The 23263-nt window shown below is 36.1% G+C and overlaps 1 protein-coding gene and 3 long non-coding RNA genes across 26 annotated transcripts; 2 read left to right on the plus strand and 2 right to left on the minus strand.

Moving 5' to 3' along the window:
- Window positions 1-697: 697 nt before the first annotated feature.
- On the plus strand, window positions 698-20187 carry LOC147519588 (uncharacterized). Of its 19 annotated transcripts, none has more exons than XR_015212284.1 (7): window positions 698-3119; window positions 17147-17174; window positions 17910-18011; window positions 18186-18352; window positions 18814-19007; window positions 19082-19197; window positions 19386-20187. It is a non-coding gene; the product is annotated as an uncharacterized LOC147519588 (long non-coding RNA). The 19 variants fall into 19 exon arrangements; XR_015212281.1 differs by having other exon boundaries at window positions 18814-18957; XR_015212287.1 differs by having other exon boundaries at window positions 698-2836; window positions 2960-3119; window positions 18814-19197.
- LOC147519589 (uncharacterized) lies at window positions 11198-13486 on the plus strand. 5 transcript variants are annotated; one of them, XR_015214260.1, is made up of 5 exons: window positions 11198-11585; window positions 11671-11846; window positions 11921-12036; window positions 12225-12295; window positions 13177-13486. It is a non-coding gene; the product is annotated as an uncharacterized LOC147519589 (long non-coding RNA). The 5 variants fall into 5 exon arrangements; XR_015214259.1 differs by having other exon boundaries at window positions 11671-11796; XR_015214261.1 differs by having other exon boundaries at window positions 11198-11382; window positions 11671-11796.
- Window positions 15182-16059, minus strand: LOC147519590 (ethylene-responsive transcription factor ERF109-like). Its single transcript, XM_086591163.1, has one exon. The coding sequence runs from the start codon at window positions 16006-16008 to the stop codon at window positions 15277-15279; it is 732 nt and encodes a 243-aa protein (XP_086447289.1). The 5' UTR covers window positions 16009-16059; the 3' UTR covers window positions 15182-15276.
- A 1953-nt stretch (window positions 20188-22140) lies between the features above and the next one.
- Window positions 22141-23263, minus strand: LOC147519591 (uncharacterized). The gene is made up of 3 exons (XR_015214262.1): window positions 22729-23263; window positions 22579-22639; window positions 22141-22325 (listed from the first exon to the last, which is right to left on the minus strand). It is a non-coding gene; the product is annotated as an uncharacterized LOC147519591 (long non-coding RNA).

Below are 23263 nucleotides of genomic sequence, written 5' to 3' on the forward strand. Positions count from 1 at the left end.
GTTCATTAGACCCCACATTTTTCTATATAGTAAAAATAAAGATAAATAAATTAGGGTTTAGGCTTGTTTTGCTCTGAAATGAAGTTTGGTTTATTGATTTAGAGTGTGAGTTAAATGATTGGTATTAGTTTGGAGGCTTGTGATGGGTTTGTTTGTTTACCGGGGGCTTATAATGGATAGGGTCATGAGTCCCCATTTGCTAGAGCCAGATACAAGTTTCACAATTGTCTTATCCACACTTCCACGGTTCACATTAGGATTAGGGTAAGGAACGAGTTGGGTTCGGGTTGGATATGGTCAAACCCGAACCTGAATAGTGTTACTATGTCCGATTGTCCGAAAACAAATTCGAACCAAATCGAAATATTCAACCCGAACAAACCCGATAGACCCGTTCGGATAACACTAACAATTTAAAAAAATTCCAAATCTTGTATCCAAACTCAACAGACCCGAATCTAAACCCAAACCTAACCTGCATTAAAAAACGGATATGAAAATCAACATGAATCCGGACTATTCGGGTTTGAGTCCAACCCAACCTAATTCCCTACCCTAGTTCAAAGTCAAACAAAACAAGCGCGTTTTGAAAGATGAAGACAGCGTCATACTCTCCACTCCGAGGAATTCACGAGGAAGCCGTCAAACACCGACAGCTGACTAAACCTTGAACACAAACAAAATTCAAAAGGTTTCACAACGTCTTTTATTAGCAAAAGCGCACGTGAGAAACGGGGAAAAAAATAAAGGGCCAAAAGTATTCTAAATAATTCTTTAGAGGGTCTTAATCCGCACGTGGAATTATCAAGTAGCATTATATAAGAGTTGAGCTACTACAGCTGAAATGGCCTTGGCAGTTTTGCAAATTTAAAAAAAGAAACATAAAATATTCCATTAATAAATAAAAGAATAGTACATTTTGATCAATGGATATATAAAAGTAAATACTGTTCATCTTTTTCATCCGTATCAAATTCTCAAAAATTATAATCAAAATAAAAAAAATAACAAATTTTTTCTGTAACTAGGAAGAGAAGCGGGAATTGACAAAAATTTCATCCCAAGCACTTCTCCAAACGAAAAAATATATCATGCCATACTTAGTAAGGTGGAAAAGAACCCCACACAGAAGAGTCAACAGTTGAAGTTGCTCCACTTGTACTTGCACAAGGTAGTGGTACCACATCATCCATTAAAAGCCAACTCTGAATCTCATCATCAAGTCCAAAAAACTCGTTACTCACTTGTGCATTAGTTCCAAATGTCCCACTGTCAAAATGTGGTATTATTAGTTCTTGCTCGGCCTCTTTCTTTTTATTCTTTTGAGTATCTGTTTGTGAGTTTTCAATAATAGGATCAGGAAAAGGAAAATTGAGTTTCGCGCGAGCACCACGAAACTCAATAGCAGCTTTATCATAAGCACGGGCAGCATCTTCAGCAGTTTCAAACGTACCTAGCCAAACACGAGTTGCTCTTCTTGGGTCTCTTATTTCAGCTGCCCATTTTCCCCAAGGCCTCATTCTTACTCCTCTATAATTCTTCTTCTTTTTTGGCATCTTCAGTTTCTCGCCTTCGAAAAAATTACAACCTAAGCATCCATTAATTTTGCAAGACTCACATGTGGGAGGAACGGGAGAAGCAGAAGATGTGGCGGCGATCTCAAAGGTTGAAGATAGATGGTAATCATGATCAATGTTGTGGGTTGTGCCACATATGACTTGTTTAAGAGCGTTGACTATTGCTTGATATTCTTGGTCTTGAGTTTGACGAAGAGATTGGGTTTGTGTTTCAACTTGGGTTGTTCTTTTTGTTCTCTTTGGAGCTCTCTGCATTTTTTTTTTTGTTGGTGGTGAAGTGAAGAGTTCGAGTGAAGAATTTGGTGGGAAGAGAGAGAGAGAAGTGTGTAATATATAGGAAGGTGTACGTGGCAGCCAGCTGTGATAGACACTCTTTATACACGGATTAGGATTGGATTTCAAATTTGGATCTCTGTTGCCTCACGTGCGTATTGAGGAGAAGAAGCCTTTGAAAGCTTTATTGCTTCAAGTGATATGTGCTGGAGAAAAGACAAAGACATTTCGTCCGAGAGAATGACTTTATTCAGGGTAGATTCTCGCAGTGTTGTCCCACAGGTAGGCCCTAATAGTCCACTTAAATTTGGATCTTTGTTGCCTCACGTGCGTATTGAGAAGGAGAAGAAGCCTTTGGAAGCTTTATTGCTTCAAGTGATATGTGCTGGATGACTTTTCGTCCGAGCGGATGACTTTATTGCTTGCGTCATTCAGGATAGATTCTCGCAGTGTTGCCCGACAGGTAGGCCCTAATAGTCCACTTATATTATGTTGCCAGACTGTCAGCGTATTCGTGTGCTTGTTGACAAATTTGGACGGAGGATCTTAAGGTTGACTTTACCATGTCAAGAGTCAATAATACTTCCGTCCTATATAATTCTCCTGAATCCTGATGTTAGCTTTGGAAGTTTCGGGAATTGGATCAACAGAGAGTAACTCTCAGGCTCAGTCCATTGGTAGTCCACTCTTTATCTCTCAAACTGGAAAAAATATATATACACTAGCATTTTCACTACACCAATTTGGCTAATTTACGACACCCAAAAACGAGTTAATGGCACTCCTCTCATCTTCACACTCCCACATAAGGAACACGGCTCACCATGGAAAAAAAAATCTTCAAGTTCATGCCTCTCAATGAGAATGACCACTATTCCTTTTCAAATTCAGAGGTCGTCCCAAGCTCTCCCTTTTCGTTCCTTTCCACCACTTATTATTGTTACTCAATTTGGGGATTTTTTTGTGTAGGGTTACTCAAGACTTAGGTAATGGAATTGATGTTATATATACTCTTGAATTTCGTCTGTTTTTCTACTCTTGAATGTACCATCATCTTCTTCAGATATGTTAAGTCTTATCTTGCACTGAATCATTTTATTTATATGTAGTATAGTAAATACAAATATTCAAGACATTTAGTTGGTGGGTGTGAAGAAGACCTTGACAGTTGTTGTTTTTTAATAATATGAGGACTAGGCAGTTGAGATGGGGACAACGAAGAACCTAGCGAAGAGGGTTTTGGGGACCAAGACTCCAATCGTGGATCAGGTGTCAATTCCTTCAATTCAAATTGATTATTTGTTGTTGATTATATTGGACTCTCCCATAGTTAGTTGATAGTTTGTTAATTCGATTTTGATTTCATTGGCAGATACAAGAACATCTTTGAGGCGTTAAAGGTATCGTCTCCCTCTTGGTTTGGTCTGTTAAAATTTATGCTGTTCTTTTTCGTCTTTTGGTTCGTTTGTGTTTGTCATCTACACGGATGTTAGCTTGTGAATAATTTGAATATATGGTTACTTCATGTTCCTCCTGATAATATTAAATTGATGTTCCTTCAGATGATTGTTATTCAAAATTAAATTTATATTCGTGAATTAAAATATCTGACATTCCATACTGGAGCAATGAGTACATAGAAGTGCAAGGTTGGTGCTGGGGCTACTTGGTTATTCTCGGTAGGGTGTGGGGTTTTCTGGAATGGACTTGGATATTCTTACTGGCACAAGCTGTTAATATTGCCCAGGATCTTGAATGCTCCCTGACCATTATGGGACCAAATTACCTAGCAAAACCATCATCCCTCTTGGGCTAGGCACCTTTTCCGCTTCATGTCAGACCTTGTGCCTACAGTAATGTTGATCTCTATAAAGAAAATCCCACCTTGTAAGAGTGGGCACAATATCATTCTTTTAATAGGGCAGCTTGTGCATGGACTTTTTTCCAATTTTTAAACGAATGATTTTAAAATACTACACAATATAAGAGGAAAAGGACTATCTTGCGATCCAGCATTGGAGTGCCCATTTATCTCAGTTTTAGTATGGTGCTCTGCCTGGATCCTATAATTTGCAGCTATGATTGACTAGTGAATTATGGTACAAACTTTTATTTATAGGTTTTTTGTGCAGCAGCTTAATCTGAATCTCAGTCTTCATGGTTTCAAGTCTTCAATAAAGAGCTCATACATGCCTCATCTTTTTTAGAGCATGAAGCTTTTGACCATCCTGTGGCGAGTAAGCTTTGGAACTTTTAGTCAATTATATTTTTTTTTTTCTTGTTTGACTACTGTAACTGATACTGTAGTTTTTAACTTATGGTTGGTTAGTTCTCCTTGAGGCTCTATTGATTTTTTTTGTTGATATGAGAGTTAGTGTGGCCTTTATGTAACTCATAGTTTTAATTGATTTACAGGTCTGTTGGTTGTGTCTTCAAAGGATAATGAGCCAATCAATAAGTTTGTTGACCTTTTTAACACCAATCAGTTTCCCTCTCTCCTTAATAATGGTGCAATGGATCCAAATATCTTGAAGCATGACTTGCTAGTTCATGATAACTAAGATGAATAGCACTTCAGAAAAGTATGTTATACTCTTTTAGCGTCATTTTCTCCACTATGTAGGAGTGAAGAAGCATTGGTTGTTAATGACCAAATATGCTTTTGTTAAACCTATAACGGTGACGTCCTAAATAATATTATCGGAATATATATATATATATATATATTTATATTTAATTTGACAGCTATATAAATGACTTAAAATGCAGCCATCTTAAACTCATCACGTCCATTCGATTATACCCGATCCAACGTCCAGATCTTGCACTAATTTCACAAAGCAAATATGAGAGGGTACAATAGTCATTTTATTTTTCTTTCACAAATTAGATTAGAAAATTGGATAAAAACTGACGCCTCTTTCTTCTTCCTCATCCTCTTTCTCTCTCCTCACTACAGGGACACCCACCACTAAGTTTTCAGAGAAACCCACTACCACGTTTTTTCATGAAAACTCTGCCTGGAAACTCAATGGAACTGGTTAACCCACAATCAAATCTTAAGAATCAAAAGAAAAATATAATTAAAGTTGAATCCTTGAAACCCAACTCAATCAAGTTTGAAGAACTCATTTGAAAATTGATTACCTCCTGCTCAACAATAGAATCAAAGAGATACAAAAACTCACCAAGATTCTCAACTCAACCATCCATATCTTTAATTCCTTCCAATGGTTTACATAAAAAAAAGGTGTCATAACTATATAAGGTATTTCTTTATCAATGATTCAATGGAAGTCAAAGAATTCACTTCAACAGATAACCGATCACCCACTTCATATTTATGAGGATAACTCCAAGGTAAATTAAACCCATCTCCAAATTGAAGAATTATAATGCAAATCAATACCCAACTATGAAATTTTATGAGAGATGGCTTCATTAGGAGGAAGAAGAATGGGGTCGTGGATTTTTTGTGGATCTATTTTTTTTTTTTTTGTGAATAGAAAGTCAAATGACCATTGTACCCTCTCAGATTTGGGGTATGAACAATCATGTTTCATACCCAATATGAGCTATGAACACTCATTGTTCATATGAACATTCATTGTTCATACATATTTGGGGTATGAACAATCAATATTCATACCTCACTATATAAGCCGTGGTACAACACTATATAACGTAGAAAGTTTATATAACGACAATGTATAAGTCATTGCACGTGTGGAAGACTACCAAAATGGTTAGATCTAATCTCGATCCGATCTAAAATAAATTAGATGATCTAATCTCAATCGTTTACCAAAACAAAAAATAAAGATGATATTATTATCGGGGAAAAATCACTCCTCTCACCGCAAAACAAGGGGTATCTCAAATTAACCATTCTTTGTTCATACCACGGTCATGAGCTATGAACATTTTTTGTTCATATCATTAATTGAACTATGAGCGGTGAGTGTTCATAGTCCATATTGCACGTTATTATAAACAATCAATGTTCATAGTCATGAGCTATGAATATTCTTTGTGCATACTACAATTGGACTATGAACAATGATTGTTCATAGTACGTACAATATGGACTATGAACACTCATTGTTCATAGCTATGCTCATAGCTATGGACAATGAGTGTTCATAGCTACCGAACTATGAACAATCACTGTTCATAGTCCAATTGTGATATGGACAAAGAATGTTCATAGCCCATAATATGATTAACTTTTAATATCACTGTTCATAGTCCAATTGTGGTAACTCTTAATATGATTAACTCAAAACCAAAACTGAAACTTTAATACAAACTACCAGCCTTTATATAGGCAAAATACCCTAATTTCCACAAAACTCAAAATTTTCCAAAAATGAAAAGTTTTGGGATAACCATATATTAAGAAACTACTAATCAAAATAGAATTAACCCAATTGACCAAATCGAAAACGGAATCTCCTATCAAAAGATATAGCAAAAACAAAACTTTCCTAAAACGGCAAAAACATGATTTTAAAGGCATAAATGATGGATTTAGGGACCGAGAGGGTGGTGCCCACAACAAAGCTGTGGGTTATGCTTATTTTGACATTTCCAATCAAATATGGGCACGTCCATGTCTTTCCGACTTTGTTACCCGCTTTTCCAGTTCATTGACGTATGTCAACTTCATTGACATACACATCATATGCCAACTTCATTGACATCATTGGCAAACTGTATTGCATCAACTATGAACACTGAATGTTCATAATCTAATAAGAGTATGAACATTAAGTGTTCATTGTTGATTTTGCGATTTCTTCATTGGGTTCATAAACAATGGGAATTGGTGGCACTTCGTTACATTTTCTTTTTCGGGTTTGGGTGCTTAATCCTCCTCGTGTTTGTGGAGGCATGTTTAAAATGACGGTCCTTCCACACTGTAAGCTCCCAAAAAACTGGATAGTCAATTTAAAATTCAAACAATTCAAATTTTTGAGAAATTTTTAAAAATTTTTATTGAGAAATTTCGGTTTTTAGAACAATGCCGGAACTGTAGAGATTTGGGGTTATCAAAAGATCAAATTTTATCAAGGATTTCAGCTTTGGGGTTGTTAATATATACATTTTTTATCTTCTGCTATTGACTTTACAGTTGCTCGTTTCGCGACAAAGCGTATTCTGAAGTAGCTTAAAGGGTTTGGAGGAGGAGGAGGATTGATTCCATTGTTTATATGTTGTTCACATTAGTTCAAGTTGCAAAGGTATGTGGGATCTTTTCACTCAGCCGAATTTCATTCCACTTGTTTGTGCATTTGATTTTTAAAGCTTTTTTTTTTTTTTTGAATGTAGATCACTTATGTACTAATAAAATAAGGCCATTGGGTTTCGCTTTGGAAGTTTGAGATCACGCCTTTATATCAAAGATCTTATCATGTTTTCCATAAGTGAGAATGGTCACCCCTTCCCCTGATTGGTTATGTAGTTGGAGGTAAAGCACATTGTCTTTGTTTTAAACTTCGTAGGCACATTTTAGATCATTATTAAACTTCACTGTTTCTGACCAAGCAAGTGGCGGAGTTGGTGGAATGGTTGAATGATATAGTTCCCAATTTAAGCCTTCCGGTTGAAGCTTCGCACGAAGAAGTGAGGTCTTGCTTGTTAGATGGTTACGTCTTTTGTAGCATCTTGTTTTAATGAATCCGACCACAGTAGAAGAGGTTGTGACTACTTGTTTGATGCTATACTCAAGTGGCGATTGCATTGAATCCAGAATTTGCTATTGACATCGGGATTCTCAGTTTGATAGGTTTTCTTTTTTGTAGGATGGAACCTGTGATAATTCATCTGAATCGCGATTGTGTACTGTTAAACTTAAAGCTTTGTTATCAGCAATGTAAAAAATAATTCAATGCTATGCTATTGTTTATATGGGTTCATTCATTATTGTTGTATTTGAATGCCAATTGGATCTGAGAACTTGAGTTCTTTGTGGACTATGAACAATTTGTGGACTATGAACAAAGAATGTTCATAGCTCATGACTATGAACAATCAATGTTCATAGTCCAATTGTTCATAGTCACAAAGCCCACAATCAAAATACTGATATGCAGACAAAGAAATTCCTAACATTCTCAAAATACTGATATGCAGACAAAGCTGCTCCATCAGGAACAACAATCGAATCACTCGGACTTTCTACAACCTAGGATCAGCTGCCTCATACCATTTTTCTAGTATCAATTATCCAACATAAAAAAAAAAACCGAAATCATTGGTGTAAGCTCCCAAAAAATTGGATAGTTTTATAATTCTTACAATTAGAAAAAACACCCACAAAAACAAGACAGTAAGAACATAACCAACGGTCCTTCCACACTCAACAAGCATGTCATTCCACACTCTTGTTTTTTATTTTTTTCGGACAATTTCTGAGTCGTGCTTAGCAATCTTATTACAAGATTTACACATTCTTCCTGGATTCTCTAAGGCTTCCTCCCTGGGGCCTTTCATTCTCTCCATTTTCTTCTTCCTCCCCTTCGTTTGAGAAATGTTGGGATTTAAAACCAAGAGCTGAAAAGAAGATTTAAGAGTTAAAATTAATAGGATTTTTATCATTGCAAAGATAAAAAAGAAAAAACAAACTAAATAAATTACCTGTGAGGTATCAACTATAGGCTCTTCAACTAGAGGTGCTTCATTATTCATTGCATCCGTTTTGTTGATAGTTTCCTTGAGCTCCGAAACTCCAATAGACATTTCACTCATCTTCTGAATAAAATATGCATATGTCTCAACACTAGTTGATGCATCATAAGCCAATTGAGTTGCAACCTTGATACAATGGGCAACTCTTAATGGCTCATGGTCTTCATGACCGGCAACTAGTCCACCATCAAACACCGCTCTGTATGTGTTTGCCTTTTGTGTCCACCGTTTCAAAATAAAATGATCTGGAATCTCTTCGATGTCATAACGCTGAAAAAGCTTTAAAATGTGAGCACAAAGTAATCCTTCGAACTGAAAATTCTTACATTCACATTCACCCTCCAAAGTTCCTCTATTAAAAGTCACTTTCCAAATTGAAGTTTGCTTAATGTCTCTTGTCTTCACCGTATAAATTCCTGTTCCATGTATGTCTATCTCTTCTCCAACAATTCTATACTTCATCTTAGCCTTTTCTAAATGTTTCTTGAATTTATTGAAAGCACTAATGGTATAAACTTTACCTGCATGCTTGAGGAGGAAAGCATCCTTAGCCACAATGCGAGAAGTATGCTCGGTACGGTAATCAGATTCCCTTTCATTCCTGGCTATCGATTCCAAAGACCTCTCATTACCATGGACAAATTCCATAAGTGTAGTCGTCGAACTAACGAATTGATCATAATGAGAATTCATTGATTCACTTCGCCCAGTCGTATGCATACCAGCAAAAAAAATGTCATTGTGATAAGACGGAACCCAAGACGTACGGTTTTTATATATTTCTATCAACCAAGTATTTTCAGTCAAGTTATACTTCAACAGTAGTGCAGACCACCTGCTTTCAAAATCAACAATCCTATATGACTTCCAAATAATATATGTAAGCTCTGAACACAAAGCATCGAGCCTATGGTAGACAAATGACAACTTCTCTGAAAATTTCTGCATAATGTGCCAAAGACAAAATCGATGTCGAATAGTAGGGAAAACTCTTCTAACTGCTGCAGTCATCGCTAAATCTTGGTCAGTAAGTATTGAAGTTGGTGGACGACCACCCATAGCTGCAAGCCACGTCTGAAACAACCACACAAATGTCTCTTCTGTCTCATCAAGTAGCAAGGCACAACCAAACTGAATGGACTGGATGTGGTGGTTGACTCCAGTAAAAGGGGCAAATGGCATACCGTAAACATTAGTTCTATATATTGTATCAAAAGATACGACATCCCCAAAGTACTCATATTGGACACGGGACCTTCCATCAACCCAAAAGAAATTTACTACTACACCTTTTGTATCTAATTGAACGGCATAGTAGAACTGAGGATTTTCAACACTCTTCTGCCTAAAATAGTGAAGCACGGCTGTTGCATCATTATCTTTAGGCATTTTTCTCGTCAAACCATAATGGTGGTTCCAACAATGCTTTCTCCAAACCCAATCTCATCCCCATGGAAAACGCGTCGCCACTTTCCCTACGGGTATACCGTTGTCATGAAAAACCTCTGTCAAATTAACTCTTTGCGCGACGGGCATATTTTTGTTACCTTTCATATATTGTCTCTTTGATGGAGTGATTTAAAACCATGGCTATGGCGATTTTCAGCCAAACTCACATCATATATATCTTCAAGTTTTCTTTTTTTGTAACTTCGCATTCTAGCTTGGCAACCACATCTAATAGTCGAAGTACTTCTCGAAGCTACACCTTCAATTTCTTCTTTCTTGTTATGGACCCCCCTCGCGGAGCAAACCAATAGACAACTAGAAGGCAATTCCACACCCGTTTGTTTTTATCCCAGTAGTCCGAACACTAATCTCAAATCCCCTGTTTACCAAACTCTCTCAGTAGTAAGTCTTTGCTTCATCAACACTATTAAATTTCATACCTAGGTGTGGAGCAACTAATTTATTAACGTCATTACTTTGAGAATCAAGACAACAAGAAGAAGTGCCAACAAAGCTCTAACATTTTCTTCCATTTCTAGCAAAAAAAAACAGAGAAAATATCAAATGATGCAAAATAGATATTAATGACTCCCATATATTAAATTGACAATTTTAACGTCTATTCTAATTAGCAAAAAGCGATTATGGTATAAAAAAGGGGCTATAGAGCAATTCTTCGAGAACAAACAACTAAGAATTCTAATTCGAAAAAAGAAAGCACTTAAGTTCAAAAGGACAATATCAAAGCAAAGAATATTAACTTCTTACAAATCGGAAAAACCAAAAAGAACGATAAAATAAGATTAACTTACCTTTGGTTTACAAAGATGGCTAATTCCAAAAAAATAGTATAGTGATTTTTTGTGAAAAAAAAAATAATGGGCTCCAATTGAATAGTTTGGTGATCTTTTGTGAAGAAGAAAACCGTGGGTTTCTCTCAGAGAGAGTGAGTGAGGAAGAGAGAGGAAGAAGAAGTCTCGGGGTGTTTTGTTGGGTTTTTTGTTTTTTATGAATAGAAAATCAAAATGACCATTATACCCCCACGAATTCTTTTGTTTGATAAGGAATAGTTCTTGGACGTTGGATGGGTTGTGATCAAACGGATGTGACGAGCTGTCAAGATAAGCTGTCAATTCTGTCAAGGTAGCCTTATATATATATATATCCGATAATATTATTTATTGATTGTTTCGTTTATTACGTATCGTTTTCGTTTCGGGTTGTATCGTGTTTATTGTTATTGGTTGGTTATGGGCATTGGGATTTGGGGTAGTGGCTACTTTTCGAAGTTTGTGTGCTTTTTTTTTTTTATGAGTTTGTTATTGTGGTGGTCGAACAGGTTTTGGGGTATGGATGGGCTGGGCTTTTGAGGATGGCAATCTAAGATACACGGGTCTTTGGTTTCTGTACTCTGTTAATTCACTTTGACATGTTATTGAATGACATTCTATCCATATTAATTTACTTTAGACCTTCTCACTATGAAGTTCAGTAGACACAACTAGATTTAAGCATCTAAGATAAATGACAAGCATTATAGATTTCAGCCCCTAGTATGAAGAAAATACCTAAGAGTACTATTACAATATACATAAGGTTATATATATATATTGAATTGCTTTGGTGCAGTGATTAAATTTTGTTGTCTTGTATTAAGTACTGAATCTGTTGCATTGTCCAGCAAGAAATCAAGCATACTATACCAGAAATCGCCAGTTGGGACTTTCTGGTTGGAAGCTAGAGGAATGTACCGCAATTGAGAATGAGCTCCTAGTATGGAAGCAGAAATGTTTAACTTAAAGAGAAGGTGTTTTCTCAGCTTTGACCAAATTGGATGGCTACTCTTTGAGTTTCTCTGTAAGTTAATTTTGTTCTTAGTGATTTTCTAAGCATATCTTCTTATTCCTGGTTTTGAATATCTTGTCAAGCAGCGAGGGGGGTAAAGCCATTTGGGGATTGAGACTGAAAGCTACTTTTGATAGATCGAGGAGAATTACTTAAGAAAATTATAAACCCTTTCTTCAGATTTTTCCCTCATCGAGCGCAGGTCTATTACTTTGCTTCTCCTCTTGACAATTACTTTCGAAGACAGATTACCTAATTCTACTGTTAGTTTGCTTTTCTCACGTTATAAGCTTTACTTGAGGCTCCTGAAGCAGTAGTTTTGGTACTTAAGACTAGATTGGAAGATCACAATAAGGGTGCTGATGCAAAATTTATTCTTTTGTCATGTAGACACTCAGGAAAGCACTTGGAGTTCCTGAGAACAATGTAAGGACCTATATTGAAGCTGAGATTTGGGCTAGGTATTGTCTCTCTGTCATTCTTAATATGTCTAAGAGTACTATTTTTGGGGTTGAGAGTTTGTAGGTGGATAGTTTGACCTCCTGCATTGAGTATTGAGTCGGATCACTATGTAATTTTGTTGGGATTGATTATGCGTATCAAAATTTAGAAAATCTTTAAATCATTCTATACCAACTATTATCCAGTTACACCAACTATATATGCACATATTTTTCGCTTTCTATACCTAACTTTTTAGTTATAAATCATTAAATTGATTCTTCTACTCCATGTAGATTATGAATATTGTGGTATATGATGTGTCTTTAAGTACAATTGTCTTGTTTAAATAAATTATACAGAACTAAGAACTCACCCGGCACTCATGTGGTGGGTCTCCCAATTTCTTGCTCAATCGTGACCAGCTAGTTATTATCCAACTTGTTGTCATTTACTTCAAACGTGTTTAGTAATATATATGATGTCTGTAACTAAGTATGCCACTCCTGACCAACTCGCCAGTTCAAGCATTGAACTGAGATGTCATCCACAGTAGAAACTGTGCGTTGCCATTAACACAATGTGCTACAAATAGCATGGTATATATATGGTTTGGAGTGGTTTTTGCAGTCTTTGTCAGTTTATCTTATTCTAGTTCATTACTCTACTGCTTTATAGTACTCTACTGTTTTATAGTACACTACAGTTGATTAGAGGAATTGTACAAAGTTGTAAAGACATGATATAATTTCTAACTAATGGGAGTTCTATAGTTTTATAGTTGTTGAGTTTGGACACGTGTAGCTTAAACTGCTAGATTTGACTGGAACAATGCGTGCAATCTTATTTCAATTAAGTGTTTAAGATTTTGTGCTCACTCTTAGATTCATGTGTGTTGTAGGCAACTACGCATTCATTGTCTAGGCGACAAGTGGTTCCCTTGCGTCTATCTCTATATCCTGTGAGTTACGAAGAGTTGGTCGTAGAGTTCTATGTTCTAGCATTTTGGAAGACTGCTTGGTGATTGTGAGGGGGCACTGCAAAATGTGTATTGGAACATAGTGGACGAGATTCAAAACTTTGGTGTTTTACTCGTGTAATTTAAATTTTTTTTTTTTTGTTCTATGTAACTTGTTTGTACAAAATTGTTACTTGGGATTGACTTTGGTTAAAGTTTAAGTATTAAATGAAAATATTTGGTTTTTTGTTCAGTACTTGTGTTCCATTTAAGTTGTGTTAGAAAAATGACTATCAGGTATAGCGTAAAGGGTACTACAATAAGCAACCAAAAAACCTGCATATATAACCTGGATATATGGTTATTCATAAACAACGCCCATAGGATGTTGTTTAGATACATTACGAGATGGGTCCAAACTTACAAGAAACAAGTGTCAATGGACATCGTTAAAAAAATAAGTGTTAAAAGCCGTCGTTTTTTTATTGGATAAACAAGTGACCTGGGCTGTCGTTTCTCAAAAACTACAGCCCTTTTTATTACGGCCCTTACAACGGATAAAAGCACGTGTTTTTGTTTTAAAACGATAGACAACGGCAGTCGTTTATTGACTGTTTTTTTGTAGTGTTTGGGCATGCTCGATGAGCGTAAAATTTACCGTGTGGCCTTTGTGGCCTTTTTGTATGTGGGCGTGTGGGTCAAATGAGATATTGCCATGTGTTACAAGATTCTAATCAAGGCTAAGTAGAGTATAGGAGATTTAGTTATCTGATTCCTATAATTTAGGAAAGGCTAGTGAAAAAATAGCAATTATAATTGCCAATCAAAACTTACTCAATTAAGGTAATTTAATTATTCTAATACCTCTATTTTTCTTCCATCTATTTTTTTTTTTTGGTAGAAATTAAATTTCAAAAGACTATAAGTAATTTAAATGGCTTAAAATAAAAATAAATCTCCAAACAACCAATTTGATGATTCTATTCAAGAGTAATTCTCACTTTTGACGAACTAATGAAGTTTGAAAATGGTATGAATTTTAGCATTCAAAGCTATTAGAATCACACACAAAGAAATCTTTGTTGTTTTATTTTTTCCTAATTATTTTTTTTCCTTTTTCCCCTCCTATATCCTAAAACCCAGTAGGATAGCAGGGATATATTTAGTTTCCTATTAAAGCCAAAACTCTAGTTTAGTTATAGTTAGTTTATGTGGACATTTGATAAATTCTTATTGGACCCATATGCCCACATACAAAAAGACCAACATACTAAATTTTCTGCACATAATTCTACTCCACTTTAACCGCCGCCAAATGACAACCTGGGGGATTGTTAGAAAAATGGATTTGTACAAATCCATTGAGATATGAATTAGTAATTTGTCTCCCAAGTTATCCTACATTGAGACGAAATGGGTTTCTCTTGAAACAATACGTAAAATGAGAAAAATCTTTTCGAAATGGTGCACTGGTTCGAAACAGTGAATTATGCCGAAAAGATGTGACCTTTCGAAATGTACACTGGTTCGAAACAGTGCATCATGCCGAAAAGGTGTGACCTTTCGAAATAGGCATTGGTTCGAAACAATGTTTTATGCTGAAATGGTGTGTCCTTTCAAAACATGTGACTTTTCAAAGAGTTGTTTACTTTTTCCCAAGAGTCACTGTGTTGTTTCGAAGAGACACCAATAAATAATTGATGAATTTGGAGAGAAAGATACACCATATCACACAGAGTTCTAATATTTCTCTTCTCCCCCTGTTCTTAGTCAATACTATATTGTATTCGCTGATTCTTATAGAATTGAAGTACTAGCTTTCTATAGAAGGAAATCCGTTCTATTTTATTGGGAGACAGTTTACCATCAACCTTCAAGCACCGTGAGGGAGAAAATCTGTCTTAAGGTGTATCTGCACTAGGTTTGGATTTAACTAAGAAATACAAAATACTTAAAAGACAAAAGATTTGTATAGTTTAGTAATTGGTAAAAAATAAGTACAATTAAATTTTATATTCCTATATATAATGCCTGCATATATAATTAGTAAGGTGGAAAAGAACCCCACACAGAAGAGTCAACAGTTGAAGTTGCTCCACTTGTACTTGCACAAGGTAGTGGTACCACATCATCCATTAAAAGCCAACTCTGAATCTCATCATCAAGTCCAAAAAACTCGTTACTCACTTGTGCATTACTTCCAAATGTCCCACTGTCAAAATGTGGTATTATTAGTTCTTGCTCGGCCTCTTTCTTTTTATTCTTTTGAGTATCTGTTTGTGAGTTTTCAATAATAGGATCAGGAAAAGGAAAATTGAGTTTCGCGCGAGCACCACGAAACTCAATAGCAGCTTTATCATAAGCACGGGCAGCATCTTCAGCAGTTTCAAACGTACCTAGCCAAACACGAATTGCTCTTCTTGGGTCTCTTATTTCAGCTGCCCATTTTCCCCAAGGCCTCATTCTTACTCCTCTATAATTCTTCTTCTTTTTTGGCATCTTCAGTTTCTCGCCTTCGAAAAAATTACAACCTAAGCATCCATTAATTTTGCAAGACTCACATGTGGGAGGAACGGGAGAAGCAGAAGATGTGGCGGCGATCTCAAAGGTTGAAGATAGATGGTAATCATGATCAATGTTGTGGGTTGTGCCACATATGACTTGTTTAAGAGCGTTGACTATTGCTTGATATTCTTGGTCTTGAGTTTGACGAAGAGATTGGGTTTGTGTTTCAAGTTGGGTTGTTCTTTTTGTTCTCTTTGGAGCTCTCTGCATTTTTTTTTTGTTGGTGGTGAAGTGAAGAGTTCGAGTGAGGAATTTGGTGGGAAGAGAGAGAGAGAAGTGTGTAATATATAGGAAGGTGTACGTGGCAGCCAGCTGTGATAGACACTCTTTATACACGGATTAGGATTGGATTTCAAATTTAGATATTTGTTGCCTCACGTGCGTATTGAGGAGAAGAAGCCTTTGGAAGCTTTATTGCTTCAAGTGATATGTGTTGGATGACTTTTCGTCCGAGCGGATGACTTTATTGCTTGCGTCATTCAGGATAGATTCTCGCAGTGTTGCCCGACAGCGACAGGTAGGCCTAATAGTCCAGTTATATTATGTTGCCAGACTGTTAGCGTATTCGTGTGCTTGTTGACAAATTTGGACGGAGGGTCTTAAGGTTGACATTACCATGTCAAGAGTCAATAATACTTCCGTCCTATATAATTCTCCTGAATCCTGATGTTAGCTTTGGACGTTTCGGGAATTGGATCAACAGAGAGTAACTCTCAGGCTGAGTCCATTGGTAGTCCACTCTTTATCTCTCAAACTGGAAAAAATATATATGTACTAGCATTTTCACTACACCAATTTGACTAATTTACGACACCCAAAAACGAGTTAATGGCACTTGTTGAAATACCCCGCCCAACTCTCAAAGGTATTTTAATAAAAACAAGCCTTCTAAAACATTTTGCTTAAGGGTTTGCTGCCCCATCATCTTCTTCAGATATGTTAAGTCTTATATTGCACTGATTCATTTTATTTATATGTAGTATGGTAAATACAAATATTCAAGACATTTAGTTGGTGGGTGAGCAGGTGTCGACTAGCAAAGTCGGTAAAATCTTTGGGTGATGACCTCAGAGGTCTGAGGTTCGAACCCGCCAGCATCAAAGAGTTACTGATCTCTTGGTGGGTGTGAAGAAGACCTTGACAGTTGTTGTTTTTTAATAATATGAAGACTAGGCAGTCGAGATGGGGACAACGAAGAACCTAGCGAAGAGGGTTTTGGGGACCAAGACTCCAGTCGTGGATCAGGTGTCAATTCCTTCAATTCAAATTGATTATTTGTTGTTGATTATATTGGACTCTCCCATAGTTAGTTGATAGTTTGTTAATTCGATTTTGATTTCCTTGGCAGATACAAGAACTTCTTTGAGGCGTTAAAGGTATCGTCTCCCTCTTGGTTTGGTCTGTTAAAATTTATGCTGTTCTTTTTCGTCTTTTGGTTCGTTTGTGTTTGTCATTTGCACGGATGTTAGCTTGTGAATAATTTGACTATATGGTTACTTCATGTTCCTCCTGATAATATTAAATTGATGTTCCTTCAGATGATTGTTATTCAAGATTAAATTTATATTCGTGAATTAAAATATCTGACATTCCATACTGGAGCAATGAGTACATAGAAGTGCAAGGTTGGTGCTGGGGCTACTTGGTTATTCTCGGTAGGGTGTGGGGTTTTCTGGAATGGACTTGGATATTCTTACTGGCACAAGCTGTTAATATTGCCCAGGATCTTGAATGCTCCCTGACCATTATGGGACCAAATTACCTAGCAAAACCATCATCCCTCTTGGGCTAGGCACCTTTTCCGCTTCATGTCAGACCTTGTGCCTACAGTAATGTTGATCTTTATAAAGAAAATCCCACCTTGTAAGAGTGGGCACAATATCATTCTTTTAATAGGGCAGCTTGTGCATGGACTTTTTTCCAATTTTTAAACGAATGATTTTAAAATACTACACAATATAAGAGGAAAAGGACTATCTTGCGATCCAGCATTGGAGTACCCATTTATCTCAGTTTTAGTATGGTGCTCTGCCTGGATCCTATAATTTGCAGCTATGTTTGACTAGTGAATTATGGTACAAACTTTTATTTATAGGTTTTTTGTGCAGCAGCTTAATCTGAATCTCAGTCTTCATGGTTTCAAGTCTTCAATAAAGAGCTCATACATGCCTCATCTTTTTTAGAGCACGAAGCTTTTGACCATCCTGTGGCGAGTAAGCTTTGGAACTTTTAGTCAATTTTTTTTTTTTCTTGTTTGACTACTGTAACTGATACTGTAGTTTTTGACTTATGGTTGGTTAGTTCTCCTTGAGGCTCTATTGATTTTTTTTGTTGATATGAGAGTTAGTGTGGCCTTTATGTAACTCATAGTTTTAATTGATTTACAGGTCTGTTGGTTGTCTCTTCAAAGGATAATGAGCCAATCAGTAAGTTTGTTGACCTTTTTAACACCAATCAGTTTCCCTCTCTCCTTAATAATGGTGCAATGGATCCAAAGATTTTGAAGCATGACTTGCTAGTTCATGATAACTAAGATGAATGGCACTTCAGAAAAGTATGTTATACTCTTTTAGCGTCATTTTCTCCACTATGTAGGAGTGAAGAAGCATTGGTTGTTAATGACCAAATATGCTTTTGTTAAACCTATAACGGTGACGTCCTATATTAATTTACTTTTGACCAAATATGGATGGGCTGGGCTTTTGAGGATGGCAATCTAAGATACACGGGTCTTTGGTTTTTGTACTCTGTTAATTCACTTTGACATGTTATTGAATGACATTCTATCCATATTAATTTACTTTAGACCTTCTCACTATGAAGTTCAGTAGACACAACTAGATTTAAGCATCTAAGATAAATGACAAGCATTATAGATTTCAGCCCCTAGTATGAAGAAAATACCTAAGAGTACTATTACAATATACATAAGGTTATATATATCTTGAATTGCTTTGGTGCAGTGATTAAATTTTGTTGTCTTGTATTAAGTACTGAATCTGTTGCATTGTCCAGCAAGAAATCAAGCATACTATACAGAACAAGCATACCATACCAGAAATTGCCAGTTGGGACTTTCTGGTTGGAAGCTAGAGGAATGTACCGCAATTGAGAATGAGCTCCTAGTATGGAAGCAGAAATGTCTAACTGAAAGAGAAGGTGTTTTCTCAGCTTTGACCAAATTGGATGGCTACTCTTTGAGTTTCTCTGTAAGTTAATTTTGTTCTTAGTGATTTTCTAAGCATATCTTTTTATTCCTGGTTTTGAATATCTTGTCAAGCAGCGAGGGGGGTAAAGCCATTTGGGGATTGAGACTGAAAGCTACTTTTGATAGATCGAGGAGAATTACTTGAGAAAATTCTAAAGCCTTTCTTCAGATTTTTCCCTCATCGAGCGCAGGTTTATTACTTTGCTTCTCCTCTTGACAATTACTTTCGAAGACAGATTACCTAATTCTACTGTTAGTTTGCTTTGGTCACGTTATAAGCTTTACTTGAGGCTGCTGAAGCAGTAGTTTTGGTACTTAAGACTAGATTGGAAGATCACAATAAGGGTGCTGATGCAAAATTTCTTCTTTTGCCATGTAGACGCTCAGGAAAGCACTTGGAGTTCCTGAGAACAATGTAAGGACCTATATTGAAGCTGAGATTCGGGCTAGGTATTGTCTCTCTGTCATTCTTAATATGTCTAAGAGTACTATTTTTGGGGTTGAGAGTTTGTAGGTGGATAGTTTGACCTCCTGCATTGAGTATTGAGTCGGATCACTATGTAATTTTGTTGGGATTGATTATGCGTATCAAAATTTAGAAAATCTTTAAATCATTCTATACCAACTATTATCCAGTTATACCAACTATATATACACATATTTTTCGCTTTCTATACCTAACTTTTTAGTTATAAATCATTAAATTGATTCTTCTACTCCATGTAGATTATGAATATTGTGGTATATGATGTGTCTTTAAGTACAATTGTCTTGTTTAAATAAATTATACAGAACTAAGAACTCACCCGGCACTCATGTGGTGGGTCTCCCAATTTCTTGCTAAATCGTGACCAGCTAGTTATTGTCCAACTTGTTGTCATTTACTTCGAAGGTGTTCAGTAATATATATGATGTCTGTAAGTAAACTAAGTATGCCACTCCTGACCAACTCGCCAGTTCAAGCATTGAATTGAGATGTCATCCACAGTAGAAACTGTGCGTTGCCATTAACACAATGTGCTACAAATAGCATGGTATATATATGGTTTGGAGTGGCTTTTGCAGTCTTTGTCAGTTTATCTTATTCTAGTTCATTACTCTACTGCTTTATAGTACTCTACTGTTTTATAGTACACTACAGTTGATTAGAGGAATTGTACAAAGTTGTAAAGACATGATATAATTTCGAGAATTGCTAGCGTCCTGCCCTCTAAAGGGGTAGGACCATCCTAACCCATTACAGACAAAAGAATACTACTTGCTCACCTATTTAAAAGGTTCCACTTTATTTATTAGAAAAAAAAAGACATTTGCAAACAATAACCTAACCCAAGTCCGAACCAGCCCCAGCTAGCCACTGCTCCAGCCGCCGGATTCCGAGTTTCCGACCAAACAATTTTTTTTTTTTTTTTTTTTTGTTTTTAATCCATACAACATTATTCATTTGAAATTATAGGGAGAACATATAAGCATGACATCAAAATAAGATACCTACCAATTTGAGATAAAAATCATCCAAAACAAGAGTCAATATATTCTATATTCAAAAGTAAAAAACTCTATATATTTTCAAGTGAGTCTTAAATCCAAAAATAAAGCATAGTAAGAGTAAATCTAAAGAAACCCCCTTTATTAAGTTTAGAACAATTAACTACTATGAGGCTCCCATCTTCTTTTAATTTCGGAATTTGGTAAGTAGTGGTGGGGCTGTGGATAGTGAGAAGAAGGGTTGGAGCAATTAAACTACTATGACATTCCCATCTTCTTTCAATTTCAAAATTTGGTAAATAGTGGTGGGGGTGTGGAGAGTGAGAAGAGGGGTTGAGACTTAAGAGGGAAATAAGAGAAAAAAAATCAAATAAAAAAGATGAATAAGGAAATACCAAGAAAGAAGTGAAAGAAAAAAACAAGATGGCCATAGGATGTTGGTGGTGGATACATTAGTGGTGATGGACTGGTGGTGGTGGTGCTTGAGAGAAGAGAGGAAGTGAAGAGACTTTGAGTTGATTAGTTTTAGAACTTCAGAAAATTTTACAAGTACCTGGTCATTATGTTTCGTCTTTTTTAGAGTTAGGACGGTCCTACCCCTTTAAAGGGGCAGGACGCTAGCAATTCTCTATAATTTCTAACTAATGGGAGTTCTATAGTTTTATAGTTGTTGAGTTTGGACACGTGTAGCTTAAACTGCTAGATTTGACTGGAACAATGCGTGCAATCTTGTTTCAATTAAGTGTTTAAGATTTTGTGCTCACTCTTAGATTCATGTGTGTTGTTTTTACGCATTCATTGTCTAGGCGACAAGTGGTTCCCTTGCGTCCATCTCTATATCATGTGAGTTGCGAAGAGTTGGTCATAGAGTTCTATGTTCTAGCATTTTGGAAGACTGCTTGGTGATTGTGAGGGGGCACTGCAAAATGTGTATTGGAACATAGTGGATGAGATTCAAAACTTTGGTGTTTTACTCGTGTAATTTTAAAAAAAAAAAAAAAATTGGTTCTATGTAACTTGTTTGTACAAAATTGTTACTTGGGATTGACTTTGGTTAAAGTTTAAGTATTAAATGAAAATATTTGGTTTTTTGTTCAATACTTGTGTTCCATTTAAGTTGTGTTAGAAAAATGACTATCAGGTATAGCGTAAAGGGTACTACAATAAGCAACCAAAAAACCTGCATATATAACCTGGATATATGGTTATTCATAAACAATGGCCATGGGATGTTGTTTAGATACATTACGGGTCCAAACTTACAAGAAACAAGTGTCAATGGACGTCGTAAAAAAAATAAGTGTTAAAAGACGTTGTTTTTTAATTGGATTAACAAGTGACCCGGGCCGTCGTTTCTCAAAAACTACAGCACTTTTTATTACGGCCCTAACAACTTAAACAGATGAAAACACACGTTTTTGTTTTAAAATGACAGACAACGGCAATCGTTTATTGACTGTTTTTTTGTAGTGGGCACACTCGATGAGCGTAAAATTTATCGTGTGGAACAAGTTTATATGTATGGTACACATAAAGATCAGTTAAGGGAATTGAGACAGAGTACAAACGCTATATACTAAAGCTATTGAGACGGAGTACAAACTCAGTAGTTGATAAATAAGTCATAAGAAGATACTAAATACCATATACATGTGCAGATGCAAAAGAACAAAAGACATGGCTGAATATTCATTGTAATGTTCTTCTAAAGTTCTATGTATGGTAGGCAACTGTGCTTATGCCCTCATAGAGGAAAGGTCCACATTAGCCATCCAAAATTCAGAGTAGTTAGCAGAAACGGAAGCAAGCATCTGTTGTGAAGTTTAACAGTCTGCAAACATAAGATGATAAACATTTAATCAGTACGTAAATATCACCGTCAGTATAGTTCATAACCAAATGCAATTTTCATTCACTAATCTTTAGAAATTAAATTTCTTATAGAAGTAAAATAAATTGCATATGCTCATAGCACATAGTTAGTTTTTAATATTTTCTGCAATCCCAAATAACAACATGGCAAAGCTACAGTAGTTACATGGTACATAGTCATGAAATTGTTAAAGCCCGAAGAATATATTCACCTGCTTGTAGGGATACGGACATGGTAAAGTCTCAAAAGTAAATGCTATTGCAGTAGTACACCTGCAGAAATAACACATGATGAACACATATAAGATAAGGTATTGATGATGAGATGTTGAGGTACATGATAAAAAGGGTGAGATATATACCTGCGATTTCTATTATCTATTAGAGGAGAGGAGAACACTTTTGTACACAATATTCTTCGTGTATGTTCCAGTATAGCCAGTTAGAACTCCATTTTTAATCAAGATCTTAGTGTTTTTTCTGGATACTCCCCGTGACAGAGCTACATAAAGTTGGCCATGATCAAAGACTTGATCAGGTAGATAAATTCCTATATGAGGAATTGTTTGTCCCTGTGATTTGTGAATTGTCAAAGCGAAACCCAATCGAATTGGGAATTGTTTTCTTGTGAAATCAAAACCCAAATTGAGATCCTGTGACGGCTTCATTGGAATACGATGAAGAAAAGCTGGTTCACCGGCATGAGTTACTGTCAAAATCTCAGCAAAGATTACATTTTTGTAAAAACCACGACAAATTAGCCTCGTTCCATTGCATAAACCATTAACAAGATCGATGTTCCGGAGGAGAATTATTGGAGCCCCCAATTTCAGAGTCAGCTTATGTGGAGCCAGACCGCCTAAAGATATAGAATTGAGGAAGTCCTGTTGATATAAA

This window comes from Coptis chinensis, chromosome 2, assembly GCF_015680905.1.
Source record: "Coptis chinensis isolate HL-2020 chromosome 2, ASM1568090v1, whole genome shotgun sequence".
NCBI classification, from domain to species: Eukaryota; Viridiplantae; Streptophyta; class Magnoliopsida; order Ranunculales; family Ranunculaceae; genus Coptis; species Coptis chinensis.

Bases quoted from the DNA above. Each gene is read 5' to 3' on its own strand.
- LOC147519590 (XM_086591163.1), bottom strand. From the start codon at position 16,008: ATGCAGAGAGCTCCAAAGAGAACAAAAAGAACAACCCAACTTGAAACA.